Below are 24,997 nucleotides of genomic sequence, written 5' to 3'. Positions count from 1 at the left end.
ACAATTGGGAGTTGCTAGTTGAAGTATGGACATTGGGATGCAGAGAGGGGGGGTATGGGGAAGTCCATGAAAAGAGGTTTACATGAAAATATGTTTGAAACTATACGTGTTTGTTTGTCACTTTTAATGTTTGTTTGTCTTTTTAAAATTTTGTAAAACCAATAAAAATTTTATAAAAAAAAAAAAAAAAGGAACCAGGAACGGCACCGAGTCAGTCTCCGGAGCGGACGGAGGCGGAAAGATTGCCACAGCAGGACCCCATTAACGAAGTCACGGAGATTTTGGACTCCAGATGGGGGGAAGACGGAGTAGAATATCTCCTAGCAAGGGAGGGCACCCGGGCCAGCGCGAATAGCTGGGTGCCGGACTACGCCTTGGAGGAACCCCTGCTTAAGGACGAGTTTCATGCCCTTTTCCCACACAGACCTATGCCAGCGGGCTTCTTCGACGACTGGTTGTTCACTCCCACGCTTTCCTCCAGCACGTTCCATGGCTTCGACTCGGACGGGGAACCCGCACAGCGCACACGTTCCCCAGAGGGGTCACCGGAGGGTTCGGCGTCCGACAACTCGTATTGGTGGGACGATCGGCCAGAGGAGCAGTGGCGCCGGAAGTGGCAGGAGATACCAGGTCCAGCGACAGATGCAGAGACTGACATGGACGTTTGCGGGGAGGATCTCGGTTTCGAGCACGGCGGCACCGAAATGGAGGCGGAGCAAATCACCGTTGACGAACGCGGGGAGGAAGACTCGGAGGTCTTCAGTTGGCGGCCAGCAACGGGGAGCGAACTGTATCCGACATTCACTCCCGTGATGACGGAGCACCCACCAACCACCCTTGAAAGCGGGGAGGGGGGAAGGGGGGGCTTCGAGGGGGGGATGGATGTCAGGGGTTCAGGAGCAGAGACGCAGAGAAGGGAGGAGACAGAGAGCGAGGGGGAGGAATACGAAGGAAGGATGAGTGGGGATGACGACCCGAGATCACCGAGCCTGTCTAGCGAGTCCGAGGATTCCCAGAAGGGAGCGCCAGCAGTCAGAGCAAGGGGGGAGAGCAGGGGGGCACCCCAGGAAGAAGGGTCCAGAGAGGGATCAGAGAGCAGCAGTTGGAGATCGGGACCCACGTGCCCAGCCGGGAGTAGCGGGGAGAAAGGGGAACAGATATCGGGTTCCGGAGACTTTCAGAAGGAGGGAGGGCATGAGTCAGGAGTAGTCACGCCCACCTCGGGGAGCGAGGAAACGGTCAAGAGGAAAGTAGAGAGTTGGGCGCGCGCGCCAAGTTCAAATGTAGCGGAAGCTGGCGCAGTTAGCAGCCCAGAGAGTGAGCCGAGTCCCAAAGCCCGCCGCAAGGAGGCGGAAGGGACAGGGGGGTCCACGTCAGAAGAGAGGAGGAAGGGAGAGACCCAGAGGGGCAGAAGGACCCAGAGACGGAAGGAAAGGCGCAGGAGGTGGAGCAAGGCTAGGGTATTAAGCTGGTGCGCTAGAGGCGGAGACTCAGACGGGTCTTCGTCGCTCTGACCTAGAAGAGGTAGGGCTGCACATTGCAGTTTGGAAATGGAACCTGTAATCCAATAAAGACTCTTTTAAACTGAACGCTGGATGACTTGGTCCTATGTGAGCTGGGACTGGGTGGCAGCCCTGACAATATCATTCACCTGATGATATTGTAGCCAACCGGTGAATTGATCCTTTATTTCCTCATACGGTTTAAGTTTAAGCCCTTGTTCTGATTTTCTTACCAAATCTTCGTAAGTGGCTGTCTTCCCTTCCATGTTGGTTTTTTTTATTGTTAAGACCTCTACTGGTGAGATCCACCATGGTGTTTTTTTTCCAAGAAGGTTCTTATTTCTTGTTTCCGTGCACTGTTCTGATTTCGCCAGGAGCGGCTTAGTCATGCTGGCCACATGACGTTGAAAAACTGTCTGTGGACAAATGTAGGCTCCCTCAGCCAGTAAAGCAAGGTGAGCTCAGCAACTAAAGGGTTGTCCGTGACTGGACTGTCAAGGGTCCTTTACCTTTTAATCCTCAGCTATTCAAACAAGATGGAGGGGAGAAGATCACACTGAGCAAATGTCCAGCAGCTATTGAAGCTTTAGGATGGACAGTTATGGTGATTCCTTTCCACTGAGATAAACAATAGATGAAACTGCATATTAATCTAAACAATCAAATACCATGTGATTGAAGAATTCAACCAAGAAGAATTGGCAAAACCTCACAGAGCAAAGCAACCAAAGACAGGGCTGATCCCAGAGCCTTGAGGCAGGTGAGGACGCTGCTCCAGGTGGCAGAAGCCCCCAACCAGGCACAATGCCCATGGGTGCCCCTCCTGCCCTGCTGCTTCTGCCAGTGGAGGAGAAGCACCAGTATCATCAGCACTGATTTTGGAAAAGTTCACAGCCATTTGGGGGAATAAGGGATGTGCCACCCTAACCTGATTCTGCCATAGGTGTCTTTTGCAATGGACAAAGTATGGAAACAACTGGCTGCGCAACCAATTAAGCTTGCAATCAAAGGACGATGTATTAAGGGACCAATTAAGTAACTGATGCTTTGTGTAACGAATGGAACAGGTAGCTGGTACTCACTGCTCTATCAAAATGACATTGTGTGTAATAAAAAGGTTGCATTAGAGATACTTTGTACTGCCAGTGGTTGTTTAATTAATGAAAAACCTAATTATGACAACTGCTTATTTCTGTTTCTGAAGGAATAGAATGGCTCTAAGACACAGAATGGAGGGAAGAGGCAGGGAGGAGAGATGAGTTTGTATTGATGCAGTTTTTACATAATGGAGGAAATAATAAAGATTTAATAGAAAACTCAAATGGATATAGCAGAAAAATGCTATATTAAAGGAGGTTAAACTGGAATCAGATAAATGATCATCAACTTGTAAAGAAATCTGTTGTTCATGTTAGCAGGCATCATAAAAGTTTTACGTTATGAAACTATTTTCTCAGTTCACTGGCTCCCTTTGCCTAAATCCGAGAAGGGATGTCCATTTAGGGTGGTAGCCTAAAGCTACTCAGATCAGAGGCTCCTGAAAATGATTGATCCAAAAAATGCTACAAGAGGGGCATGGTGCGGGTAGAAGAAATAATACTTTCCTCTGGACACTTGTTTGATTCTCCTTTGCTAAGCTGAAGTTCCCTTCTGCAACAATTATACAGTGGTGGACAGCTCCCAATGTCAGTGAAGACAGCAGGACAAACAAATGGGAGGCAGATACAATCAGTTTGTGATAGGCCATATCCTGTGTAGAGGAAGAACAAATACCATGGCCCACAAGTAAAAGGAAAGTTCATTAAGACGAGGAAGAAACGGAGGCACAACTTCATAGCCGACCCCCCTAAAATAAATCTTGGCTGCACCCATGCTTCCCATATTTTAAATTTGTTTGGAACATTTTGACTTAGGCTGACATGGAGGAGAATGTTGCCCAAATCACATGCTTGTGGGAAGATATTGCTGAAATCTGGTAGTCATAGCAGTTTCCACAGAAGTAAGATCCCAACTACAGATCGCAAACATTCAGATCTGCTGCATTCATGTTTCACAAGGAGATAGCTTGGATCAAACAAAAAGTTTATGAGGAGGATAGGCAGTGCCCAAAGAAATTAAAATGATGGAGGCACTATGAAGTTGTGCCTCCGTTTCTTCCTCTTCTGAATGAACTTTCCTTTTACTTATGGACCATGGTATTTGTGCTCCCTCTACACAGGATATGGCCTGTCACAAACTTTAGGCTACCACCCTAAATGAACATCCCTTCTCGGATTTAGGCATAGGGAGCCAGTGAACTGAGAAAATAGTTTCATTACGTAAAACTTGGAAAACTTTTATGATGCCTGCTAACATCAACAACAGGTTGCTTTACAAGTTGATGATCATTTATTTGATTCCAGTTTAAACTCCTTTAATATAGCATTTGTCTGCTATATCCATTTGAGTTTTCCATTAAAAACTTTTTATTTCATCCATTATGTAAAAACTGCATCGATACAAACTCATCTCTCCTCCCTGCCAGAATTAACCAAAACAAAACTCATTATAGTCATTATGTAGGTTGATTATACAGCCTGCAAGGTTTACAGTTGTCTTAATTAGGTTTTTCATTAATTAAACAACCACTGGTAGTACAACGTATCTCTAATGCAACCTTTTTATTACACAGAATGTCATTTTCATAGAGCAGTGAGTACCAGTTACCTGTTCCATTAGTTACACAAAGCATCAATTACTTAAGTGGTCCCTGAATACATCGTCCTTTGATTGCAAGCTTAATTGGTTGTGCAGCCAGTTGTTTTCATACTTTGTCTATTGCAAACGACACCTATGGCAGAATCAGCCTAGGGCGGCACTTCCCGTTTTGCCCCAAATGGCAGCCCAAAATCAGTGCTGATGGTACTGGTGCTTCTCTTCCACTGGCAGAAGCAGCAGGGCAGGAGGGGCACCCATGGGCATTCTGCCTGGTTGGGGGCTTCTGCCACCTGGAGCAGTGTCCTCACCTGCCTCAAGGCTTGTCCAGCTCTGGGATCAGCCTTGTCTTTGGTTGCTTTGCTCTGTGAGGTTTTGCCAGATCCACATGGTCTAATCCTTAAATCACACGGTATTTGCATGTTTAGATTAATATTCAGTTTCATCTATTGTTTATTTCAGTGGAAAGGGATCACCATAACTGTCCATCCTAAAACTTCAATAGCTGCTGGGCATTTGCTCACTGTGATCTTCTCCCCTCCATCTTGTTTGAATAGCTGAGGATTGAAAGGTACATGTAAAAGACCCCTGAAAGTTAAGTCCAGTTAAAAAAGTAAAAAGGATGAGGATGATGATTGCAGGAATGAGAAAAAGGACAAGCAACCATGTGAAGATTGCCCTTCCTTCAAGTAAGCACAAGAGTCCATCATTTCCCCTTTGAAATCTCCTTGCCCTGCATGTCCCACTCAACCTCTTCAATCAATGGACTTGAATCTTTTTTTCTGGAAGAACTGTTTGAAGCTATTACTACTCCCAGTGCTATTTCCTGAGGGGATGCAGGGATAACACATACCCCTAAAAATTTTGTGAATCTAAGTTTGGCCAGATTGAGGAGCAGTAGTATTTCAATATGAGTAGGAAAATGAGAGTAACCCTAAACATTTTTTTTGGGGGGGGGGGAAGCACGGGCTACTACTAAGAATAATCATTGTGGAATGCGAGCATGTGAAAACTGCCCTTCCTTGACATAACCGCAAGGGTCCAGCAATGTTTTGGGGACAGGTGAGGGGTGAGTTATTTACCTGAGGGATACATCCCCCTAGCACTGCCTCTGTGGGGCATTGCATCCTCCTCATAAATGTTTCATTTGATTCAAGATATCTCCCTCTGAAAAATGAATACAGCACATCTGAACGTTTGTGATCTTGTGTGGAAACTGCTATGACTGACAGAATGCAGGAATGCCTCTCCAGAGGCACGTGATTTTGTCAACATTCTCGTCCACGTCAGCCTAAGTCACAACGTCCCCAAAAAATTACAATTATGAAATCTTCTTCTCCCTACCTGCCCTCTCTTGTCAAGCTTGGGGGCTCCATTTAGCTTAAAAGCTGGCTTTGCCTGGCTTTGCCACCACAATTCATCTTGAGCCATGAAGATCCTTCACCTGTGCTTGGCAGTTCTCTCTTTGCTGCTCCTGGCTTCCCCAGGTAAGGGATGGAGAGGAAGAAGACAGAGGGACACCTGCCAGCCTATTATGGGGTGGAAGAGGGAGAGGAGTACAGTTGCTGTTCTGTGGCCTTGCAAAGGAAGCTCACTTTTCTTTCTAGAGATGTTTCTTTAGTAGTAATATCTTTTGTGGTAATTCTTTGTATAAAAAACGTATATATCCAACAAAATTGCCTACCAAAGTGTGTCTACTAGGGAAAATATGCACTGTGTTGCTGAATTTCCCCCATTATGCCCATAACTGCTATGCAATTTCCCCTATTATGACCTATATTTTCATTCTATTGTCATGAAATTACACTTTTTCAGGTACATTTTTTAAACATATTACTTGGAGGCAGAGCTGACTTTCAGAGGACGGCTGTGCTTTGATGTTCACATGTTGACTACATTATGGCACAGTAATATAAGGAAAAGGGGACGCGGGTGGCGCTTCTTGGACTTTGTTGGTTTTACGTGACTCCCGCTAATTGATTTGCGAACCTCAATTAGCGATTTATGGCCGCCCGGCACACTTCCGCTCGGAGCTCTCCGTCACGCCTCAGCAGAGTTTCACACAGCGGTGTAAAACTGTCACGCAGCTTGGCTTAGCTTTCAGACAAACACACAGAGTACAGTTTGTCTATTTACAGTTGTTTATTCCAACAAATCTCCGGAAAAACCAGGACTGCTTGCAGCCATTATAGGACTGCTTCCTTTCCCCTCACAGCATAGAGTGAGACTAGTGAACTCCTCCCATTCTCCTCCCAGCTTCGAAAACTGACGTCAGAATGCTGAGGCATCATGGGAAGAACTTAACCTGTTAAGTTCCGACTCCCATACCCCCTCTGTATCACATTCTGACAAGACCCTTTTGAGTTCAACACCTTTCCCTTTGCCTTGTGCCCCTTCCCGGCATCTTTCCCAGGCACCTGTTGAACCCCTTCAACACTCCCAGAATCACACTGTGCGACACTTTCCCACGCACCCGTGACCTGAAACCCCTCTGACCCACTTGGGCCAGCAGTTGTGTCTTCTCCGTCAGACTTTTCCCCCTCTGACTTGACAACCCGTCCGTGAGCTTTCTCCATTACGCTTACCGGAGATGAAGCCTCACACCTGGACATTCCTTTCACAACCCTTGGAGATGCCCAAACCTGCCCTGACCCCTGACCCTGGACCTGGTCCCCATCACTGGGTTCTGAACCCTGATCCTGGACCTGGTCCCCATCACCGGGATCAGCCTCTGCTTCCCTCTCCTCCCCTTGAGGAGACTCTGCACCCGTCACCTGGTGACGTATTTCCTTTTCCTTGAAAAACTCCTCCAGAGCAGACCCAGTAAACTGTGACCCTCGGTCGCCCTTGAACCCTTGCACCCTGGTGGAGAACCTTCGTTCCACCTCTGCAACCCAATCCTGGATCAGTTGCGCCGCCTCCCCCTGTGATTTGAGAGAGAAACACCAGCCAACCTGGCTGTGGTCATCTGTCAGCGACAGCACATACCTGGCCCCACCCAGACTCTCACACCTCATGGGTCCTGACAGATCTGTGTGAACAAGCTCAAAGGGCTCTTTGGCTACCCTCCCAAACCCGGGAAAACCATGTACCTGTGCACCTTTGCATGCCCTGCACCCTAGGGACCTCCCACATTCCCGGAGTTTGCACCCTTTTGTGCACCTGTGCAACTTTTGCACATGACTGGGAACCTTAGCACACTGCACCTGTGCTTTTCCAGCACTCCCACCACCCTCCAGAGGCGACTCCAGAACAAAGAGATTGTTCTCCCTTTTCACGTTGACCAGTTGTCTCCCTCCTCTGAAAATGGAACAGGTGTCATTTTCAAAACAAATAATGTATCCCTGCTTCATTAGAGCTGATACAGATAATAGACAACAATTCAGTCCCGGCACAACGTAGACCTCTAGCTCCTCCTGTAAAGGAGAAAAAAAACACGTTAGCCACACCACAGACTGATTTTCGTGTTCCGTCTGCGAACATAACTGTCATTCCAGTTGAAACAGCCCTGCAGTTCCGCATTTCGCCAGCAGGTTCGCTTATCAGGCGACGACTGACAGTAGCATCCAAAACCCAGCGCGCCACCATGTCCTGGCTGGAGCTGTTCTTCACAGTTGCCATAGAAGCAGTGATAAGAAAACAACCGTCCCCAGTGTCTGAGCCACGTCCTTCCCTTGCGTTCCCACGCTGGCCTCCTCTTCCAGACTGATTCCCATGGGAACTCAGCTGGTTGACCTTGGCAAACTTGGCAACATCCTGTCTTGCCTCTCTGCTCCGGTGGGGGCAATCTCGACGTATGTGGTCAGCTGACTTGCAAATGTAGCAACAACGAACTTCAGTGGAAAAAAACTGCCCGGGGCTCCTCCCAGCTGGCCTCCTTCTCCTTCTTCCGGAAAAACACTCCTTGCCAGCTTTGCCCCCTCTGAACCGCCATCTCATTCCAGCACGTACAGTGGAAAACTTTTTAAACTTGCCTTTGGAATTTTCCGCCCCCCTGACTTGCTCACTAGCACTCCTTGAGGCTAAATCGTCAGGAACAGGGGCTCCAGCCATCTCTAGGCTTCTCATTGCTTCTCCAGGGCTCTGGCCTCCTGCTGAAGCTTCACAGCAAACACAGCAGTACATCCCCAGACAGCCCTTGCTGACTTCACGTCCTTGCCCAACTTCTTAGAGTGAGCTTTCCAGACGGAATGTCCTCCAAGACCTGGCTGTCTGCCATCGTCTTCCCGGGGCCCCAAGCTTACTCACCAGCTTATCCGGCACCCGTTTCCAGCTGCTCCCAGCTCTCAGCAACACAGGCAAACACTTGCGTCTTTCAGCTAGCTGCTTGCCTCAAAACTCCGGCCTCCGCCTCCTGCCGTGCTCCTTTGCTCTAAACCGCAAACTTCAAACGCATTCCGGCAGCACCAGTGACAGTTTTACGATCGGTGATTAAGGTTAGCCATAACCTCTTGGACTTTGTTGGTTTTACGTGACTCCCGCTAATTGATTTGCGAACCTCAATTAGCGATTTATGGCCGCCCGGCACACTTCCGCTCGGAGCTCTCCGTCACGCCTCAGCAGAGTTTCACACAGCGGTGTAAAACTGTCACGCAGCTTGGCTTAGCTTTCAGACAAACACACAGAGTACAGTTTGTCTATTTACAGTTGTTTATTCCAACAAATCTCCGGAAAAACCAGGACTGCTTGCAGCCATTATAGGACTGCTTCCTTTCCCCTCACAGCATAGAGTGAGACTAGTGAACTCCTCCCATTCTCCTCCCAGCTTCGAAAACTGACGTCAGAATGCTGAGGCATCATGGGAAGAACTTAACCTGTTAAGTTCCGACTCCCATAGCGCTGTGGGTAAAACCTCAGTGCCTAGGACTTGCTGATCGTAATGCGGCGGTTCGAATCCCTGCACTGGAGTGAGCTCCAGCCGTTCGGTCGCAGCTCCTGCCCACCTAGCAGTTCGAAAGCATGCCTAACTGCAAGTAGATAAATTGGTACCGCTTTATAGAGGGAAGGTAAACGGCGTTTCCGTGTGCGGCACTGGTGCTGGCTCGCCAGTTGCAGCTTCATCACACTGGCCACATGACCCGGAAGTGTCTTCAGATGGTGCCGGCTCCCGGCCTCTTGAGCGGGATGAGCGCGCAACCCTAGAGTCGGTCACGACCCTCACGGGCAGGGGTACCTTTACCTTTTTAATATAAGGGAAAAGGGATGTGGGTGTCCCTGTGGTTTAAACCACTGAGCCTCCTGGGCTTGCTGATCAGAAGGTTGGCGGTTTGAATCACCACGACGGGGTGAGGTCCGATTGTTCGGTCACAGCTCCTGCCAATTCGAACGTGCAAGTAGATAAATAGGTACCACTCTGGCGGGAAGGTAAACAGCTTAGTCATGCTGGCCACATGACCCGGAAGCTGTCTGTGGTCAAACACCGGCTCCCTCAGCCTGTAAAGCGGGATGAGCACACAACCCCAGAGTTGTCTGCAACTGGACTTAACTGTCAAAACAGTCCTTTACCTTTTTTTTAATATATGGAAAAAGGCATTGCATGTAAAACTGGTAAGGAAAAACAAAAGGAGCCTCTTCTTTTCTCAGTTTGGTTAGATTTTATGCAATTCTATGCAAATTTATGGAATATGTTTTACAAAATAAAATTTTGATTTGTCTCTTCCACAGGTCTGCCAATAAATTTGGGGTATATAGTTTCTAATTAGTGGGGGAAATATTCTTGATGTAGTATACAGCCTTTTATTCTGGGTAGTCCTAGGGGCTCTGATGGCTTCAGTTCCAGGCTTTAGTTTCTCTATAACTTATAAGCCACGTGTGCCTCACTTCTTGCTGTCCTGTTTCGTGGACTGACACCTTCCACTCATGAGCAAATATCTGGAGAAGCACATTTACCTTTTCTTCTTGTGAATGTAGCAAGGGTGGTAAACACCAGTGGCCCATGGCAGGGGTGGGGTGGGGGGTAGGAGTTGGGATGCCACAGCACCCAGAGAGTCACAGAGCCACTCCTGTTCAAAGGGCTGTGGAGTTGTTCCTCTCTTTCATCCAGTTGTGAATTAACTTCCTTCTCCCCACTTATGTTTGTTTCTCTCTTTACACAGGATCTGCACAGGACCAGGAAATTAAGAACGGTAAGCAATGCGTTGAAGCCAACGGTCGTTGCTTCCGTAAACCTTGTCCCGATACTCATGAAAGAATTGGAAGGTGTTACTTATTGCCTAACTGTTGCAGAAGGTATTTTGAGCTGACCAAATGAGAATTACACCTCCTGCCCCTCTCCCATTACCCTCTGGATTGATCATTTTAAGTACCCAATGCAGCGTCCCCTAAACTGATCATCCTTTGCCTGCAAGCTCAATTGCTCCATTGCAAAAATAGAAATAAAAGTACCTATGCCAGAATCAGCCAAGGGTGGAACATCCCATTTTGCCGCTTGATGCAAAATGCTAATTGCTGCTTGGCCATTCTGCCGGCAAGGCTCCTAAGCCCATCTACCTGCTCCTCCTGCCATGGCCTGATCTGCCACTGACACACACCATACCCTGTTGGTTGCAGGCCCAGAAGCGGCACTACCATTGTTGCCCATTTTAAGCAAGATGGTGCTGAGTTCTTTCGCCACAGGCAGAACCAGCGGGGCAGGAGGGGCACCAATGGGTTTGTTGTCTGAGGGGCTTCTGCCACCAGAAGCAGGGTCCTCACCTGCCTCATGGCTGGTCCAGCTGTCTTTGGCCCCTTGGCCCTGTGAGCTTATGCCACTTCTCCTTTGCCAAATCCCTATACCCTAAACCACACCATATCTTACTGCTCCTGCTGTTATGGCCTGCTCTGCCACTGCCACACAATCTACCCTCAATGGCAGAGAAGCAGCACAGCTATCGTTGCAAATTTTAAGCAAGAAGGTGCTGCGGTGCTTCACCACTGGAAGAGCCAGCGGGGCAGGAGGGGGATGAAGGAGTGTGTGGTCTACAGGGCATCTATCACCTGAAGCACGGTCCTCACCTGCCTCGTGGCTGGTCCAGCTCTGCAGTCAGCTGTGTCTTTCTGATGTAAAGAATTTGAAAGTAGAAATTTTGTCCTGGGTCATTGCAGAGAAATTTGCAACTGGACTGAACGAACCCCAGGGTGCCAGTATCTCCCGTGTTTCTCAAAACATTGTCACAAAATGGTGAGCAAGCTTCCTGTTTCCCCAGAACTCTTCCTCAGGGCCACAAAGACAAGAAATCCCTGCCGTGCATAAAATCCAGTCTGCAGGAGAATATTGGAGACCTTGAAAGCTTGCTCGCTATTCTGTGACATATTTAACTGTACCTAGAATGAAAGTCCGCCAGGGGTATGGATGGGCTAGAGACTGCATTCAATTCTCATCGAAAGGGGAATCTATGTAATTCATAGTTTCTGGAAATAAAAAAATGAAACAGACCTATCCCTACCCAAGGGCTTATTATCATGAAATCTTTCTTTTTTTTATTAAATTTTTACAAATTTCTTTTTTACAAATCATTCAAACATTTTCATATATGCCAAATTACATCTTTATGACTTCCACCCGCTCCTCCCACAATCCTCATATTTTATATTTTTTTACGCATTTCCTTTGTACTGTATTGTAAATTAATAAAGTCCTTTCTTCTCATTTTCTTTTACAATACCCTTTCTCATCACAAAGCCTCTTTAAAACCGACTAGTGTTGTCTGTTCGTCACAAATATTTTACAGATAAAATCTTGAAATCTTTCTTGTGGTCCAACATGCCTTGCTTTGTATTTTCGTGTCTCAAACATGGTCACTTTGCTATGAAACTGAGTTAACTGTTGTCTTTTTACAGATAGGTAGCCGTGTTGGTCTGCCATAGTCAAAACAAAAAAATTCCTTCTAGTAGCACCTTAAAGACCGACTAAGTTAGTTCTTGGTATGAGCTTTCGATGAAGAAATGTGCATGCACACGAAAGATCATACCAAGAACTAACTTAGTTGGTCTTTAAGGTGCTACTGGAAGGAATTTTTGTGTGTTGTCTTTTTGTTTCCTGTTTCTACATTTTAGACGGGAGGAGTGATAGATGCCTTTGAAAAGTGGAAGATGCTCCCTCTCTTTGAGAGCCGCTGGATCCCGCTTGATCCCCAGCTGGGGACTTCTTCTCCAAAGCATCCAGATTGAAAAAAGCAACATTTTCAAGGCTTACATGAGCTTGTGCCTTGCAATAAAAGCAGATACAAAAGCCTTTTCTCCTCTGTTTTCAAACGGTCTCAGTGAATTACAATCATGGGGTGCCTATCCAGACCTATAACTTCTGCTACCTGCTCTTACTTACTAAACCACCTCTCAGATATTTACTTGTCTTCCTGGCTCCTAACTGTCCCTGACTCAGCTTATTTCGCTATACTAATTCAACCTACCCACAGACTATCCCAGTTCACTTCCACTCCAACCAACCTCCCAACGAACTCCTCCCTTTGCCACTCCCAGAGCTGGTTTTATAGTCCCTCTGACTCCACCCCCTGGGTTCTGATTGGGTAACCTGTTTAACTATTTCACCTCCAGCACTCTCATATGTTAACGTCACAGAAAGTAGCCCAGGCTTTTGCAGAAACTAGCTCCACCAAGCCCACTCATTACAGTATATTAGGCATAATTGCATGCACATGTGCCTACCAGGAAGAATTCTTCATCCTAGGATCCCATGACACCCAGTCTGGTGAGATAAGAGAATGCAAATAATAAGAATAAGAACAACAACAACAACAACAACAACAACAACAACAACAACAACAACTTATTATTTATACCCCACCCCTCTGGCTGTGTTCCCCCAGCCACTCTGGGCGGCTTCCAACAGAATATATATATATATATATATATATGCAGGTTTTGGTGTCCTCGGGTGTCTTCCCGTGTAAAAGTTGGGGTGTCTAGGCGACGTTTCGACGAGGTCTCACTCGTCATCTTCAGGCTGGTGCTTTCGGCTTCTTGTTACTGGAACAGAGCGGGATCTCAGTGTTTGAGTTCCTATAAATACTGTAGAGGGGTGTGGTGTATTGCCTCAAAATTAATATATATATTATATATATATATATAATTTGAGCAGCTTTTATTTCTTATATGAAAACAATACAAATAATAACACATAGAGAAGATTTTCATTATTGGTACAAGCAAACCTTGACAACTCCAGTCATTAATTATATATTATTGTGTTATATTGTGCTGTGTATAAATTACCATGGAAAACGTGCAGGACAACATATTAATTTATTATGAAAGGCATATTCGATATTTATGGTGTATATTGTTTTATATTGCTTCTTGATTGTATACAGGGTATGAATTTGGGTATATTTTGTACGTCTTATATGCTTGGCATTCTATTTTCTAAAAAACCCAAGAAACTTTCTAACTAGTTTCATTACCGAACTGGACTTTAACACCCCCCAAAAATTCTGTTTGTTTTTCTTTTCTTTTTTTTAAAATTCTTTTTATTAAGTTTCATATCCGTAACCAAAAAGAGAAAAACAAATCAACAATCACAAAAAAAAGAAAAGAATAAGTAATTTACAAGTGTTTACACATAGCAAAATGGTCTTATCCGTTTCCATTACAGTTATTTATCTTCGCATTTATTTCTTTATAGTTTTAAGCACTTCAATCATTCCTCTGCCCTCTACCGACCTCCATCCCACCCGCTTTCAGGCTTCTTAATTTACATAGTTTGCTTTTCCTGCAGCTTGTACTTGTCAATGATTTGCACATCGTAAGATTTATATCAAACCTGCTATAGTTTTTAGGTTTTTGTAATTCCCTTCAATATATATCATAAATTTACTCCAGCCGTTAATATTTTTTGGGTTTCTAATTTTCTGTGTCATTTTTGCAAGGTTAACAAATTCAAATAATTTGGTTTGCCAGTCTCTAATTAATGGGGTGTTTTGATTCTTCCAGTTTTGGGCAATTAGTAATCTGGCGGCGGTTGTGGCATACTGAAATATTACCTTATCCGCCTTTTTGATTTCGTCCCCGATTATTCCTAGTAGGAATGCTTCTGGTCTTTTGGGAAATGTGTATTTGAGTATTTTTTTTAACTCGTTATAAATATTTTCCCAATATTTCTTCATTACATCGCATGTCCACCACATGTGGAAAAAAATTCCCTCTTTAATTTTACACCTCCAGCAGTTCTTGTTTCCTGTTTTGTACTTTTTCCCTAGTTTTGCTGGTGTAATATACCACCTATACATCATCTTCTCTAAGTTTTCCCTGAGTGTTACACATGCCGTGAACTTCATTCCACTAGTCCATAATTTCGACCACTTATCATATTCTATATTGTAACCCAGATCCATTGCCCATCTTGTCATTACCCCCTTTATTTCTTCATCTTTGGTGTCCCACTCTAATAATATGTTGTACATTTTGGATAGTAATTTGTACTTACCTTCAATTATCTCTTGGATTTCTTTTCACTCATCCCTACTTTTTTGTCATTTAACCATTCTGCATGTATTTGATGGAATTGTAACCAACTCGTTAAATTGTCCTTCAGAACAGAATATTAAAATGCAATAACCTATTAAACATTAAAAACTTCCTCCTGGGCCGTGTTCAGAAAGTGGTGGTGGGGGAATGAGAATGAGTGTTCAGACCCCTGAGCTCTCACTTGTGGGGTGCCTCAGGGTTGTGTCCTCTCCCCCCTGCTTTTCAACATCTACATGCAGCCGCTGGGAGAGATCATCAGGGGGTTTGGGCTGGGTGTTCATCAGTATGCGGATGATACCCAGCTCTAACTCTCTTTCAAATCAGAACCAGTGAAGGCAGTGAAGGTCCTGTGTGAGTGTCTGGAGGCGGTTGGAGGATGGATGGTGACTAACAGATTGAGGTTGAATCCTGACAAGGCAGAAATACTGTTTTTGGGGGGACAGAAGAAGGGCAGGTGTGGAAGACTCCCTGGTCCTGAATGGGGTAACTGTATCCCGAAGGACCAGGTGTGCAGCCTGCGAGTCATTCTGAATTCACAGCTGTCCATGGAGGAGCAGGTCAGTTCTGTGTCCAGGGCAGCTGTCTACCAGCTCCATCTGGTACGCAGGCTGAGACCCTACCTGCCCATAGGCTGTCTCACCAGAGTGGTGCATGCTCTACTTATCTCTCGCTTGGACTACTGCAATGTGCTCTATGTGGGGCTACCTTTGAAGGTGATCTGGAAACTACAACTAATCCAGAATGCGGCAGCTAGACTGGTGACTGGGAGCGGCCTCCGAAACCATATAACAGTGGTCTTGAAAGACCTACACTGGCCCCAGTACGTTTTCGAGCACAATTCAAAGTTTTGGTGTTGACCTTTAAACCCCTAAATGGCCTTGGTCCAGTATACCTAAAGGAACATTTCCACCCCCATCATTCTGCCCGGACACTGAGGTCCAGTGCTGAGGGCCTTCTGGCGGTTCCGTTGCTGTGAGAAGCCAAGTTACCGGGAAACAGGCGGAGGGCCTTCTCAGTAGTGGCACCCGCCCTGTGGAACGCCCTCCCACCAGATCTCAAAGAGAAAAACAACTACCAGACTTTTAGATGACATCTGAAGGCAGCCTGGTTTAGGGAAGTTTTTAATGTTTAATAGGTTATTGTATTTTAATAATCTGTGGGAAGCCGCCCAGAGTGGCTGGAGAAACCCAGCCAGATGGGCGGGGTATATATAATAAATTATTATTATTATTATTACTATTATTATTATTATTACAATTACTATTATTATTAGCATTCTCTTATCTCACCAGACTGGGTGCCATGGGATCCTAGGATGAAGAATTCTTCCTGGTAGGCAAATGTGCATGCAATTATGCCTAATATACTGTAATGTGTGGGCTTTGTGGAGCTAATTTCTGTAAAAACTTGGGCTACTTCCTGTGACGTTAACAGATGAGAGTGTTGGAGGTGAAATAGTTAAAAAGGTTACCCAATCACAACCCGGGGGTGGAGTCAGAGGGACTATAAAACCAGTTCTGGGAGGGGCAAAGGGAGGAGTTCGTTGGGAGTTGGGTGGGTGGTTGGAGTGGGGGTGAATTGGGATAGAGTCTGGGAGTAGGTTGAGTTAGTGTAACGAAATAGGCTGAGTCAGGAACAGTTAGGAGCTAGGAAGACAAGTAAATATCTGAGAGGTGGTCTAGTGAGTGAGAGCAGGTATGAAACCACACGCTTGTTAAATTGCAATAAATAAACAGAAGTTTATGTTCCAACTTAACCTTGACTGGGATCAGTATTGTACCAGGTAAGGTCTGGGTGGTGGTAGCAAGAAATAAACTGGTGGCACAGGGATCAATAGATGGTGAAACGGCCGAGAACCCTGTGTGATCGCCACACTTCCCAACCTGCAATCCTGTGGGGGGAGGGGGCAAGAATCTTTAAGAGGAAGTTTCAGACCTGGTTTGGTCAGTTCAATAATCCCAAAATTCAGACACCTGTGGACTTTGAAGGATGACTATATTTCAACTGGCAAACTTTTTAAAAGAGTGCAACTCAGGTTGGTAACCATTTAAATGGAAGCAGAACTGAACAACTTCTCCCTCTCATTCCACCCTCCATATTTTGTCACTCTTCATTTTCCACATTGTGGCTCAGTCCTCCTCACTAGACTGTTTTGGGGGATCCTCACCCCCTTTTAGTTTTCCTTTCTAATGACGTTTTGGGCCTCTCCACAAACCATGCCTGCTGAAACCTCCTTCTCATGGACGTAAGGTGCCATTTTAGCTTCACTAGCAAGAACACTCATGCTTAGAAATGAAAAACAGAGGGAAAAGGCTTTTGGATCTGCTTTTATTGCAAGGCACAAGCTCAGGTGAGCCTTGAAAATGTTGCTTTTTTCAATCTGGATGCTTTGGAGAAGAAGTCCCTAGCTGGGGATCAAGCGGAATCCAGCGGCTCTCAAAGAGAGGGAGCATCTTCCATTTTCAAAGGCATCTATCACTCCTCCCGTCTAAAATATAGAAACCAGCAACAAAAAGACAACAGTTAACTCAGTTTCATAGCAAAGTGACCATGTTTGAGACACGAAAACACAAAGCAAGGCATGTTGGACCACAAGAAAGATTTCATGATAATAAGCCATTGGGTAGGGATAGGTCTGTTTCAGTTTTTCATTTCCAGAAACAATGAATTATATAGATTCACCTTTCAATGAGAATTGAATGCAGTCTCTAGCCCATCCATACCCCTGGCGGACTTTTTTTTCTAGGTACAATAAAATATGTCACAGAATAGTGAGGGAGCTTTCAAGGTCTCCAATATTCTCCTGCAGACTGGATGTTATGCACGGCAGGGATTTCTTGTCTTTGTGGCCCTGAGGAAGAGTTCTGGGGAAACAGGAAGCTTGCTCACCAGTTTGTGACCATGTTTTGAGAAACAGGAGAGATACTGGCACCCTTCGGTTCCTTCAGTCCAGTTGCTAATTTCCCTGCCAGGACCCAAGACAAATGTCTACTGCCTCAGGCTCCTTTTTAAAGGATAAAATAATAATGAATCTGCTTGGAACTGAAAGTGGGAGATTTGCATGGAATGTATGGGATGTGAAACTGAGGTAATCTTAAATGGTGGAGGACAGGACACCACACAGAGTAAGAGCCCAGCATCTGTTAAAGCTGCAGAATAGACATCTCTTAGGCACTGAGATAAACAATGGATGAAGCTGCACAACAAATTAAATGTGCCCATCTGGTGTGGTTTTGGGATTTGGCAAAGGAGATCTGGCATAAGGTCACAGGGCAAAGGGGCCAAAGACCGCTGGACCAGCCATGAGGCAGGTGAGGACCCTGCTTCTGCTGGCAGAAGCCCCCCAGACAACAAACACATTGGTGCCCCTCCTGCCCCGCTGGTTCTGCCTGTGGCGAAAGAACTCAGCACCATCTTGCTTAAAATGGGCAACAATGGTAGTGCCACTTCTGTGCCTGCAATCAACAGGGTATGGTGTGTGTCAGCAGCAGATCAGGCCATGGCAGGAGGAGCAGGTAGATGGGCTTAGGAGCCGTGCTGGCAGAATGGCCAAGCAGCAATTACCATTTTGCATCAAGCGGTAAAATGGGATGTGCCACCCTTGGCTGATTCTGGCATAGGTATTTTTATTTTTATTTTTCCAATGGAGCAATTGTGCTTGCAGGCAAAGGATGATCAGTTTAGGGGACGCTGCATTGGGTACTTAAAATTATCAATCCAGGGGGTAATGGGAGAGGGGTAGGAGGTGTAATTCTCTTTTGGTAAGCTGAAATTACCTTTGGCAACAGGGATAATTATGAATACACCTTCCAATCCTTATATAATTATTGGGACAACGTACAGGGTAGCAAGTACCACTGACCATATGGCATTGCAAAGTATTCTGAGGTTCCTGGTCCTGTGCAGATCCTGTGCAAAGAGAGAAACAAACATAAGTGGGGAGAAGGAAGTTAAATCACAATAGAATGAAAGAGAGGAACAACTCCACTGCCCTTTGAACAAGAGAGGCTCTGTGACTCTCTGGGTGCTGTGGCATCCCAACTCCTACCCCCCACCCCACCCCTTGCCACTGGCCACTGGTGTTTACCACTCTTCCTACATTCACAAGAAGAAATGGTCAATCTGATTATCCAGATATTTGCTCATGAGTGGAGGGTGTCAGTCCATGAAACACGACAGCAAGAAGTGAGGCACACGTGGCTTATAAGTTATAGAGAAACTAAAGCCTGGAACTGAAGCCATCAGAGCCCCCAGGACTACCCAGAATAAAAGGCTGTATACTACATCAAGAATATTTTCCCCACTAATTAGAAACTATATACCCCAAATTTATTGGCAGACCTGTGGAAGAGACAAATCAAAATTTTATTTTGTAAAACATATTCTATAAATCTGCATCGAATTGCATAAAATCTAACCAAACTGAGAAAAGAAGAGGCTCCTTTTGTTTTTCCTTACCAGTTTTACATGTGGTGCCATTTTCCATATATTAATAAAAGGGTAAAGGACTGTTTTGACAGTTAAGTCCAGTTGCAGACAACTCTGGGGTTGTGTGCTCATCCCGCTTTACAGGCTGAGGGAGCCGGTGTTTGACCACAGACAGCTTCCGGGTCATGTGGCCAGCATGACTAAGCTGTTTACCTTCCCGCCACAGCGGTAGTTATTTATCTACTTGACTTTAATGTGCTTTCGAATTGCTAGGTTGGCAGGAGCTGTGACCGAGCAATGGGAGCTCACCCCGTCGTGGGGATTCAAACCGCCAACCCTCTGATCGCTAAGCCCAAGAGGCTCAGTGGTTTAAACCACAGGGCCACCCACGTCCAGTGGCGTAGCGTGGGTTGTCAGCACCCGGGGCAAGGCAAGTAATTTGCGCCCCCTAACCCGTGGATTTGCGCCCCCTAACCTGTGGATTTGCGCCCCCTAACCCTAACCCCCAGATGTTGCGCCCGGTGCGGCGGGCCCCCCTGCACCCCCCACGCTACGCCACTGCCCACGTCCCCTTTTCCTTATATTACTGTGCCATAATGAAGTCAACATGTGAACATCAAAGCACAGCCGTCCTCTGAAAGTCAGCTCTCCCTCCAAGTAATGTGTTTAAAAAATGTACCTGAAAAAGTGTAATTCCATGACAATAGCATGAAAATATAGGTTACAATAGGGGAAATTGCATAGCAATGATGGGCATAATGGGGGAAATTCAGCAACACAGGTCATATTTTCCCAAATAGACACACTTTGGTAGGCAATTTTGTCGGATATATACGTTTTTTATGCAAAGAATTCCCACTAAAGAGATTACCACTAAAGAAACGTCTCTAGAAAGAAAAGTGAGCTTCCTTTGCAAGGCCACAGAACAGCAACTGTACTCCTCTCCCTCTTCCACCCCATAATAGGCTGGCAGGTGTCCCTCTGCCTTCTTCCTCTCCATCCCTTACCTGGGGAAGCCAGGAGCAGCAAAGAGAGAACTGCCAAGCACAGGTGAAGGATCTTCATGGCTCAGGATGAATTGTGGTGACAAAGCCAGGCAAAGCCAGCTTTTAAACCAAATGGATCCCCAAAGCTTGCCAAGAGAGGGCTGACAGGGAGAAGCAGATTGCATAAATGAAATTTTTGGGGGACATTGTGACTTAGGCTGACGTGGACAAGAATGTTGCCAAAATCACGTGCCTCTGCAAAGGCATTCCTGCATTCTGTCAGTCATAGCAGTTTCCACACAAGATCACAAACATTCAGGATGTTCTGTATTCATTTTTCAGAGGGAGATAGCTTGAATCAAATGAAACATTTATGAGGAGGATGCAATGCCCCACATAGGCAGTGCTAGGGGGATGTATCCCTCAGGTAAATGACACACCCCTCACCTGTGCCCACCACATTGCTGGACCCTTGCGGTTACGTGAAGGAAGGGGACTTTTCACATGCTCACCTCCCACAATGATTATTCTTAATCTGGCCAAACTTAGATTCACAAAATGTTTAGGGGTATGCGTTACCCCTCCATCCCCCCATGAAATAGCACTGGGAGTAGTAATAGCTTCAAACAGTTCTTCCAAAAAGAAAAAGAAAAAGAAAGATTCAATCCACCAATTGAAGAGGTTGAGTGGGACATGCAGGGCAAGGAGATTTCAAAGGTGAAATGATGGACTCTTTGCTTACTTGAAGTCAAGGCAATCTTCACATGCTCTCTTATCTTACTCCTTATCCTTCTTGCAGTCACCATCATCCTATTTCTCAGACACCTTTTTCTAACTAGACTCAAAGCAACTTACAAAAATATTTTCAAACATGAGGGGCTCTGCTTCTCTGCTTGCTCCACCTGCCATGTCCACTCTGCACCCCATAATAATTGGCCAACCTGTCCTTTCCCTTCTCCTTTCCACCCTTGAAGATGACTAAGCCCCCTTTCCCCCTCCCCAACCCTGTTTCTGAAGCTGCTTCACTCTTCTGTCCTGCGCTCCTTGGAGTCGCTGTTATTTGTGACTAAAGATCATGGGTGATGGGATCTCCAGAACAGAAACATCCAAAGGCCGATGAGTTAACCTTCTCTGCTTTGAGGTTTCATTTGAGCTTTCATTCTTAGGCCTGGTGCTTTCATGCGCAAGGTGCTTGAAACTGAATATGGAACCCTTTGCAAGGAATGTATGGAACCTAATCCTCAGCTAACAGACGCAGGTGCGCTGTGGTCTAAACCACTGAGCCTTGGGCTTGTCAATCAAAACGTCGGCAGTTCAAATCCCCGTTACATGGTGAGCTCCCGTTGTTCGGTCCCAGGTGTAAAAGGTGTTTCCGTGCCCTGTTCCGATTTCACCAGAAGCTGCTTAGTCATGCTGGCCACATGACATTGAAAAACTGTCTGTGGACAAATGTAGGCTCCCTCAGCTAGTAAAGCAAGGTGAGCTCAGCAACTCCAGGGTCGTCCGCGACTGGACTTAACTGTCAAGGGTCCTTTACCTTTTAATCCTCAGCCATTCAAACAAGATGGAGGGGAGAAGATCACACTGAGCAAATGTCCAGCAGCTATTGAAGTTTTAGGATGGACAGTTATGGTAATCCCTTTCCATTGAGATAAAGAATAGATGAAACTGCATGTGAATCTAAACAATCAAATACCATGTGATTGAAGAATTCGACCAAGAAGAATTGGCAAAACCTCATAGAGCAAAGCAACCAAAGACAAGGCTGATCCCAGAGCCGGACAAGCCTTGAGGCAGGTGAGGACGCTGCTCCAGGTGGCAGAAGCCCCCAACCAGGCAGAATGCCCATGGGTGCCCCTCCTGCCCTGCTGCTTCTGCCAGTGGAGGAGAAGCACCAGTATCATCAGCACTGATTTTGGAAAAGTTCACAGCCATTTGGGGGAATAAGGGATGTGCCACCCTAAGCTGATTCTGCCATAGGTGTCTTTTGCAATGGACAAAGTATGGAAACAACTGGCTGCGCAACCAATTAAGCTTGCAATCAAAGGACGATGTATTCAGGGACCACTTAAGTAATTGATGCTTTGTGTAACGAATGGAACAGGTAGCTAGTACTCACTGCTCTATCAAAATGACATTGTGTGTAATAAAAAGGTTGCATTAGAGATACTTTGTACTGCCAGTGGTTGTTTAATTAATGAAAAAACCTAATTATGAGAACTGCTTATTTCTGTTTCTGACGGAATAGAATGGCTCTAAGACACAGAATGGAGGGAAGAGGGAGGGAAGAGAGATGAGTTTGTATCGATGCAGTTTTTACATAATGGAGGAAATAATAAAGGTTTAATGGAAAACTCAAATGGATATAGTAGAAAAATGCTATATTAAAGGAGGTTAAACTGGAATCAGATAAATAATCATCAACTTGTAAAGAAACCTATGGTTCATGTTAGGAGGCATCATAAAAGTTTTATGTAATTGTCAGGGGTTCAGGAGCAGAGGCACAGGAAAGGGAGGAAGAGGGAGAGCGAGGGGGAGGGATCCGAAGGAAATATGAGCGATGACAGCGGCCCGAGATCTCTGAGTCTTTCCAGTGAATCGGAAGATTCACAGAAAGGGGTGCCAGTGGTCAGAGCAAGGGGGGCGCCTAGGGGGACACCCCAGGAAGAAGGGACCAGAGGTGACTCAGAGAGCAGCAGTTGGAAATCGGGACCAGCTTCCCCACCAGAGCGCAGTAGGGGGGAGGGGTCCCAGGTATCGGGATCAGGCGGCTCGCCGCAAGCGGGAGGGCATGAGTCAGGATTGGCCACACCTCCATCGGGGAGCGAGGAAACGGTCAAGAGGAAGGTTGAAGGCTGGGCGCGCGCGCCAAGTTCAAATGCACAGGAAGGCGGCACAGTAAGCAGCCCGGATAGGGAGCCAGGTCCTAAAGCCCGCCGCAAGGAGGGAGAAGAGTCCGGGGGGTCAGCGTCAGAAGAGTCCAGGAAGGAAGAGACCACGGGGGGGCAGAGGGACCCAGAGGAGGAAGGAAAGACGGAAGAGGTGGAGTAAGGCTAGAGTATTAAGTTGGTGTACAGGAGGCGGAGACTCAGACGGAGCTTCGCCGGTCTAGCTTCTAAGACGTAGAGCTGCGCGCTGCGGCTTGGAAATGGAAACTGTAACACAATAAAGACTTTTGTACAGTACTGCCGGCTAGCGTGGTCCTCTGTGAGCTGGGACCTGGAAGCAGCTCTGACAGTAATTAGCTTGGCGGAGATGAAAAAATGCCGCCTTTGTTATAGCTGCAATCTGCGCCTCCATGGAGAGGGAGGTATCGAAGATTACACCCAAACTCTTAACGGACGGTGCTGGCACTAATTGCACCCCCGCAAGAGATGGGAGTTGCCCCCTCAATCCCATATCGTCCCGTCCCAGCCAGAGGACCTCTGTCTTCGAAGGATTTAACTTCAACCGGCTCCCACGTAACCATCCAGCCACAGCTTCCAAGCATCTGATCAGTGTGTCTGGGGCCGAGTCAGGATGGCCATCCATCAACAGATAGAGTTGGGTGTCATCAGCATACTGATGGCAGCCCAGCCCAAAACTCCGGACAAGCTGGGCGAGGGGGCGCATAAAGATGTTAAAAAGCATCGGGGAGAGAATCGCACCCTGAGGCACTCCACACACCAAGGAGTGGCGGGATGACAGTTCCCCCCCAAGCGCCACCCTCTGTCCCCGACCAGAGAGAAACGAGCACAGCCATTGAAGGACTGTGCCCTGGATCCCCACGTCGGCGAGGCGGTGGTCCAGAAGTTCGTGATCAACCATGTCGAAAGCTGCTGACAGATCTAGAAGAATCAGCAGCCCCGACCCGCCTCGATCCAGCTGTCTACGAAGATCATCTGTTAGGGCGACCAGAGCCGTCTTGGTCCCATGACCAGCGCGGAAGCCGGACTGGAATGGATCCAGAGCCGATGTTTCATCCAGAAACCTACCAAGCTGTTCAGCAACCGCTCTCTCAATCACCTTACCCAGGAATGGAAGATTCGAAACTGGGCGGTAATTGGATAGATCTAAGGGATCTAATGATGTTTTCTTTAAGAGCGGACGCACCACTGCCTCCTTCAGTTCCCCTGGGAATGTCCCGGTGCCAAGGGACAAATTGATGATATCAAATTGATGATATTAAAGGAGGTTAAACTGGAATCAGATAAATGATCATCAACTTGTAAAGAAACCTATGGTTCATGTTAGCAGGCATCATAAAAGTTTTACGTAATGAAACTATTTTCACAGTTCACTGGCTCCCTATGCCTAAATCCGAGAAGGGATGTCCATTTAGGGTGGTAGCCTAAAGCTACTCAGATCAGAGGCTCCTGAAAATGATTGATCCCAAAAATGCCACAAGAGGGGCATGGTGCGGGGAGAAGAAATAATACTTTCCTCTGGACACTTGTTTGATTCTCCTTTGCTAAGCTGAAGTTCCCTTCTGCAACAATTATACAGTGGTGGACAGCTCCCAATGTCAGTGAAGACAGCAGGACAACCGAAAGGGAGGCAGATACAATCAGTTTGTGATAGGCCATATCCTGTGTTTAGGAAGAACAAATACCATGGTCCACAAGTAAAAGGAAAGTTCATTCAGAAGAGGAAGAAACGGAGGCACAACTTCATAGCCGGCCCCCTAAAATAAATCTTGGCTGCACCCATGCTTCCCATATTTTAAATTTGTTTGGAACATTTTGACTTAGGCTGACATGGAGGAGAATGTTGCCAAAATCACATGCTTATGGGAAGATATTGCTGAAATCTGGTAGTCATAGCTGTTTCCACAGAAGTAGGATCCCAACAACAGATCGCAAACATTCAGATCTGCTGCATTCATGTTTCACAAGGAGATAGCTTGGATCAAACAAAAAGTTTATGAGGAGAATAGGCAGTGCCAGG

The 24,997-nt window shown here is 46.3% G+C and overlaps 2 protein-coding genes and 1 long non-coding RNA gene across 10 annotated transcripts in view; 1 reads left to right on the top strand and 2 right to left on the bottom strand.

Moving 5' to 3' along the window:
- LOC310702806 (gallinacin-5-like) overlaps nucleotides 1-24,997 on the bottom strand; it is an 80,516-nt gene that overhangs the window by 11,073 nt on the left and 44,446 nt on the right. The window contains exons 1-3 of one of the 8 annotated variants that reach the window (XR_014523622.1): nucleotides 20,093-20,196; nucleotides 18,434-18,566; nucleotides 16,969-17,145 (exon numbers count right to left, since the gene is read on the bottom strand). The exons of 4 other annotated variants lie outside the window; for them this stretch is intronic. The gene's annotated coding sequence lies outside the window, so the exon portion shown is untranslated. Of the gene's footprint in view, nucleotides 1-16,968; nucleotides 17,146-18,433; nucleotides 18,669-20,092; nucleotides 20,197-24,997 lie in introns of those variants that run through there. 3 more of the 8 variants (XR_014523621.1, XR_014523624.1, XR_014523623.1) reach the window with 3 other exon arrangements.
- On the top strand, nucleotides 5,595-12,405 carry LOC310702901. Its single transcript, XR_014523768.1, has 3 exons — nucleotides 5,595-5,683; nucleotides 10,292-10,424; nucleotides 12,231-12,405. It is a non-coding gene; the product is annotated as an uncharacterized lncRNA (long non-coding RNA).
- LOC310702435 (uncharacterized protein) lies at nucleotides 6,497-8,460 on the bottom strand (the record flags this gene model as incomplete). Its single annotated transcript, XM_083493910.1, has 2 exons — nucleotides 8,445-8,460; nucleotides 6,497-7,612 (listed from the first exon to the last, which is right to left on the bottom strand). Exon 2 carries the CDS (start codon nucleotides 7,547-7,549, stop codon nucleotides 6,497-6,499), a length of 1,053 nt encoding a protein of 350 aa, XP_083350036.1. The 5' UTR covers nucleotides 7,550-7,612; nucleotides 8,445-8,460.

Source organism: Podarcis liolepis, assembly GCF_965112155.1.
Source record: "Podarcis liolepis genome assembly, chromosome: 3".
Taxonomy (NCBI): Eukaryota; Metazoa; Chordata; class Lepidosauria; order Squamata; family Lacertidae; genus Podarcis; species Podarcis liolepis.
The sequence above is the reverse complement of the archived record's forward strand: the minus strand, read 5'-3'. Positions and strand labels throughout refer to the sequence as shown.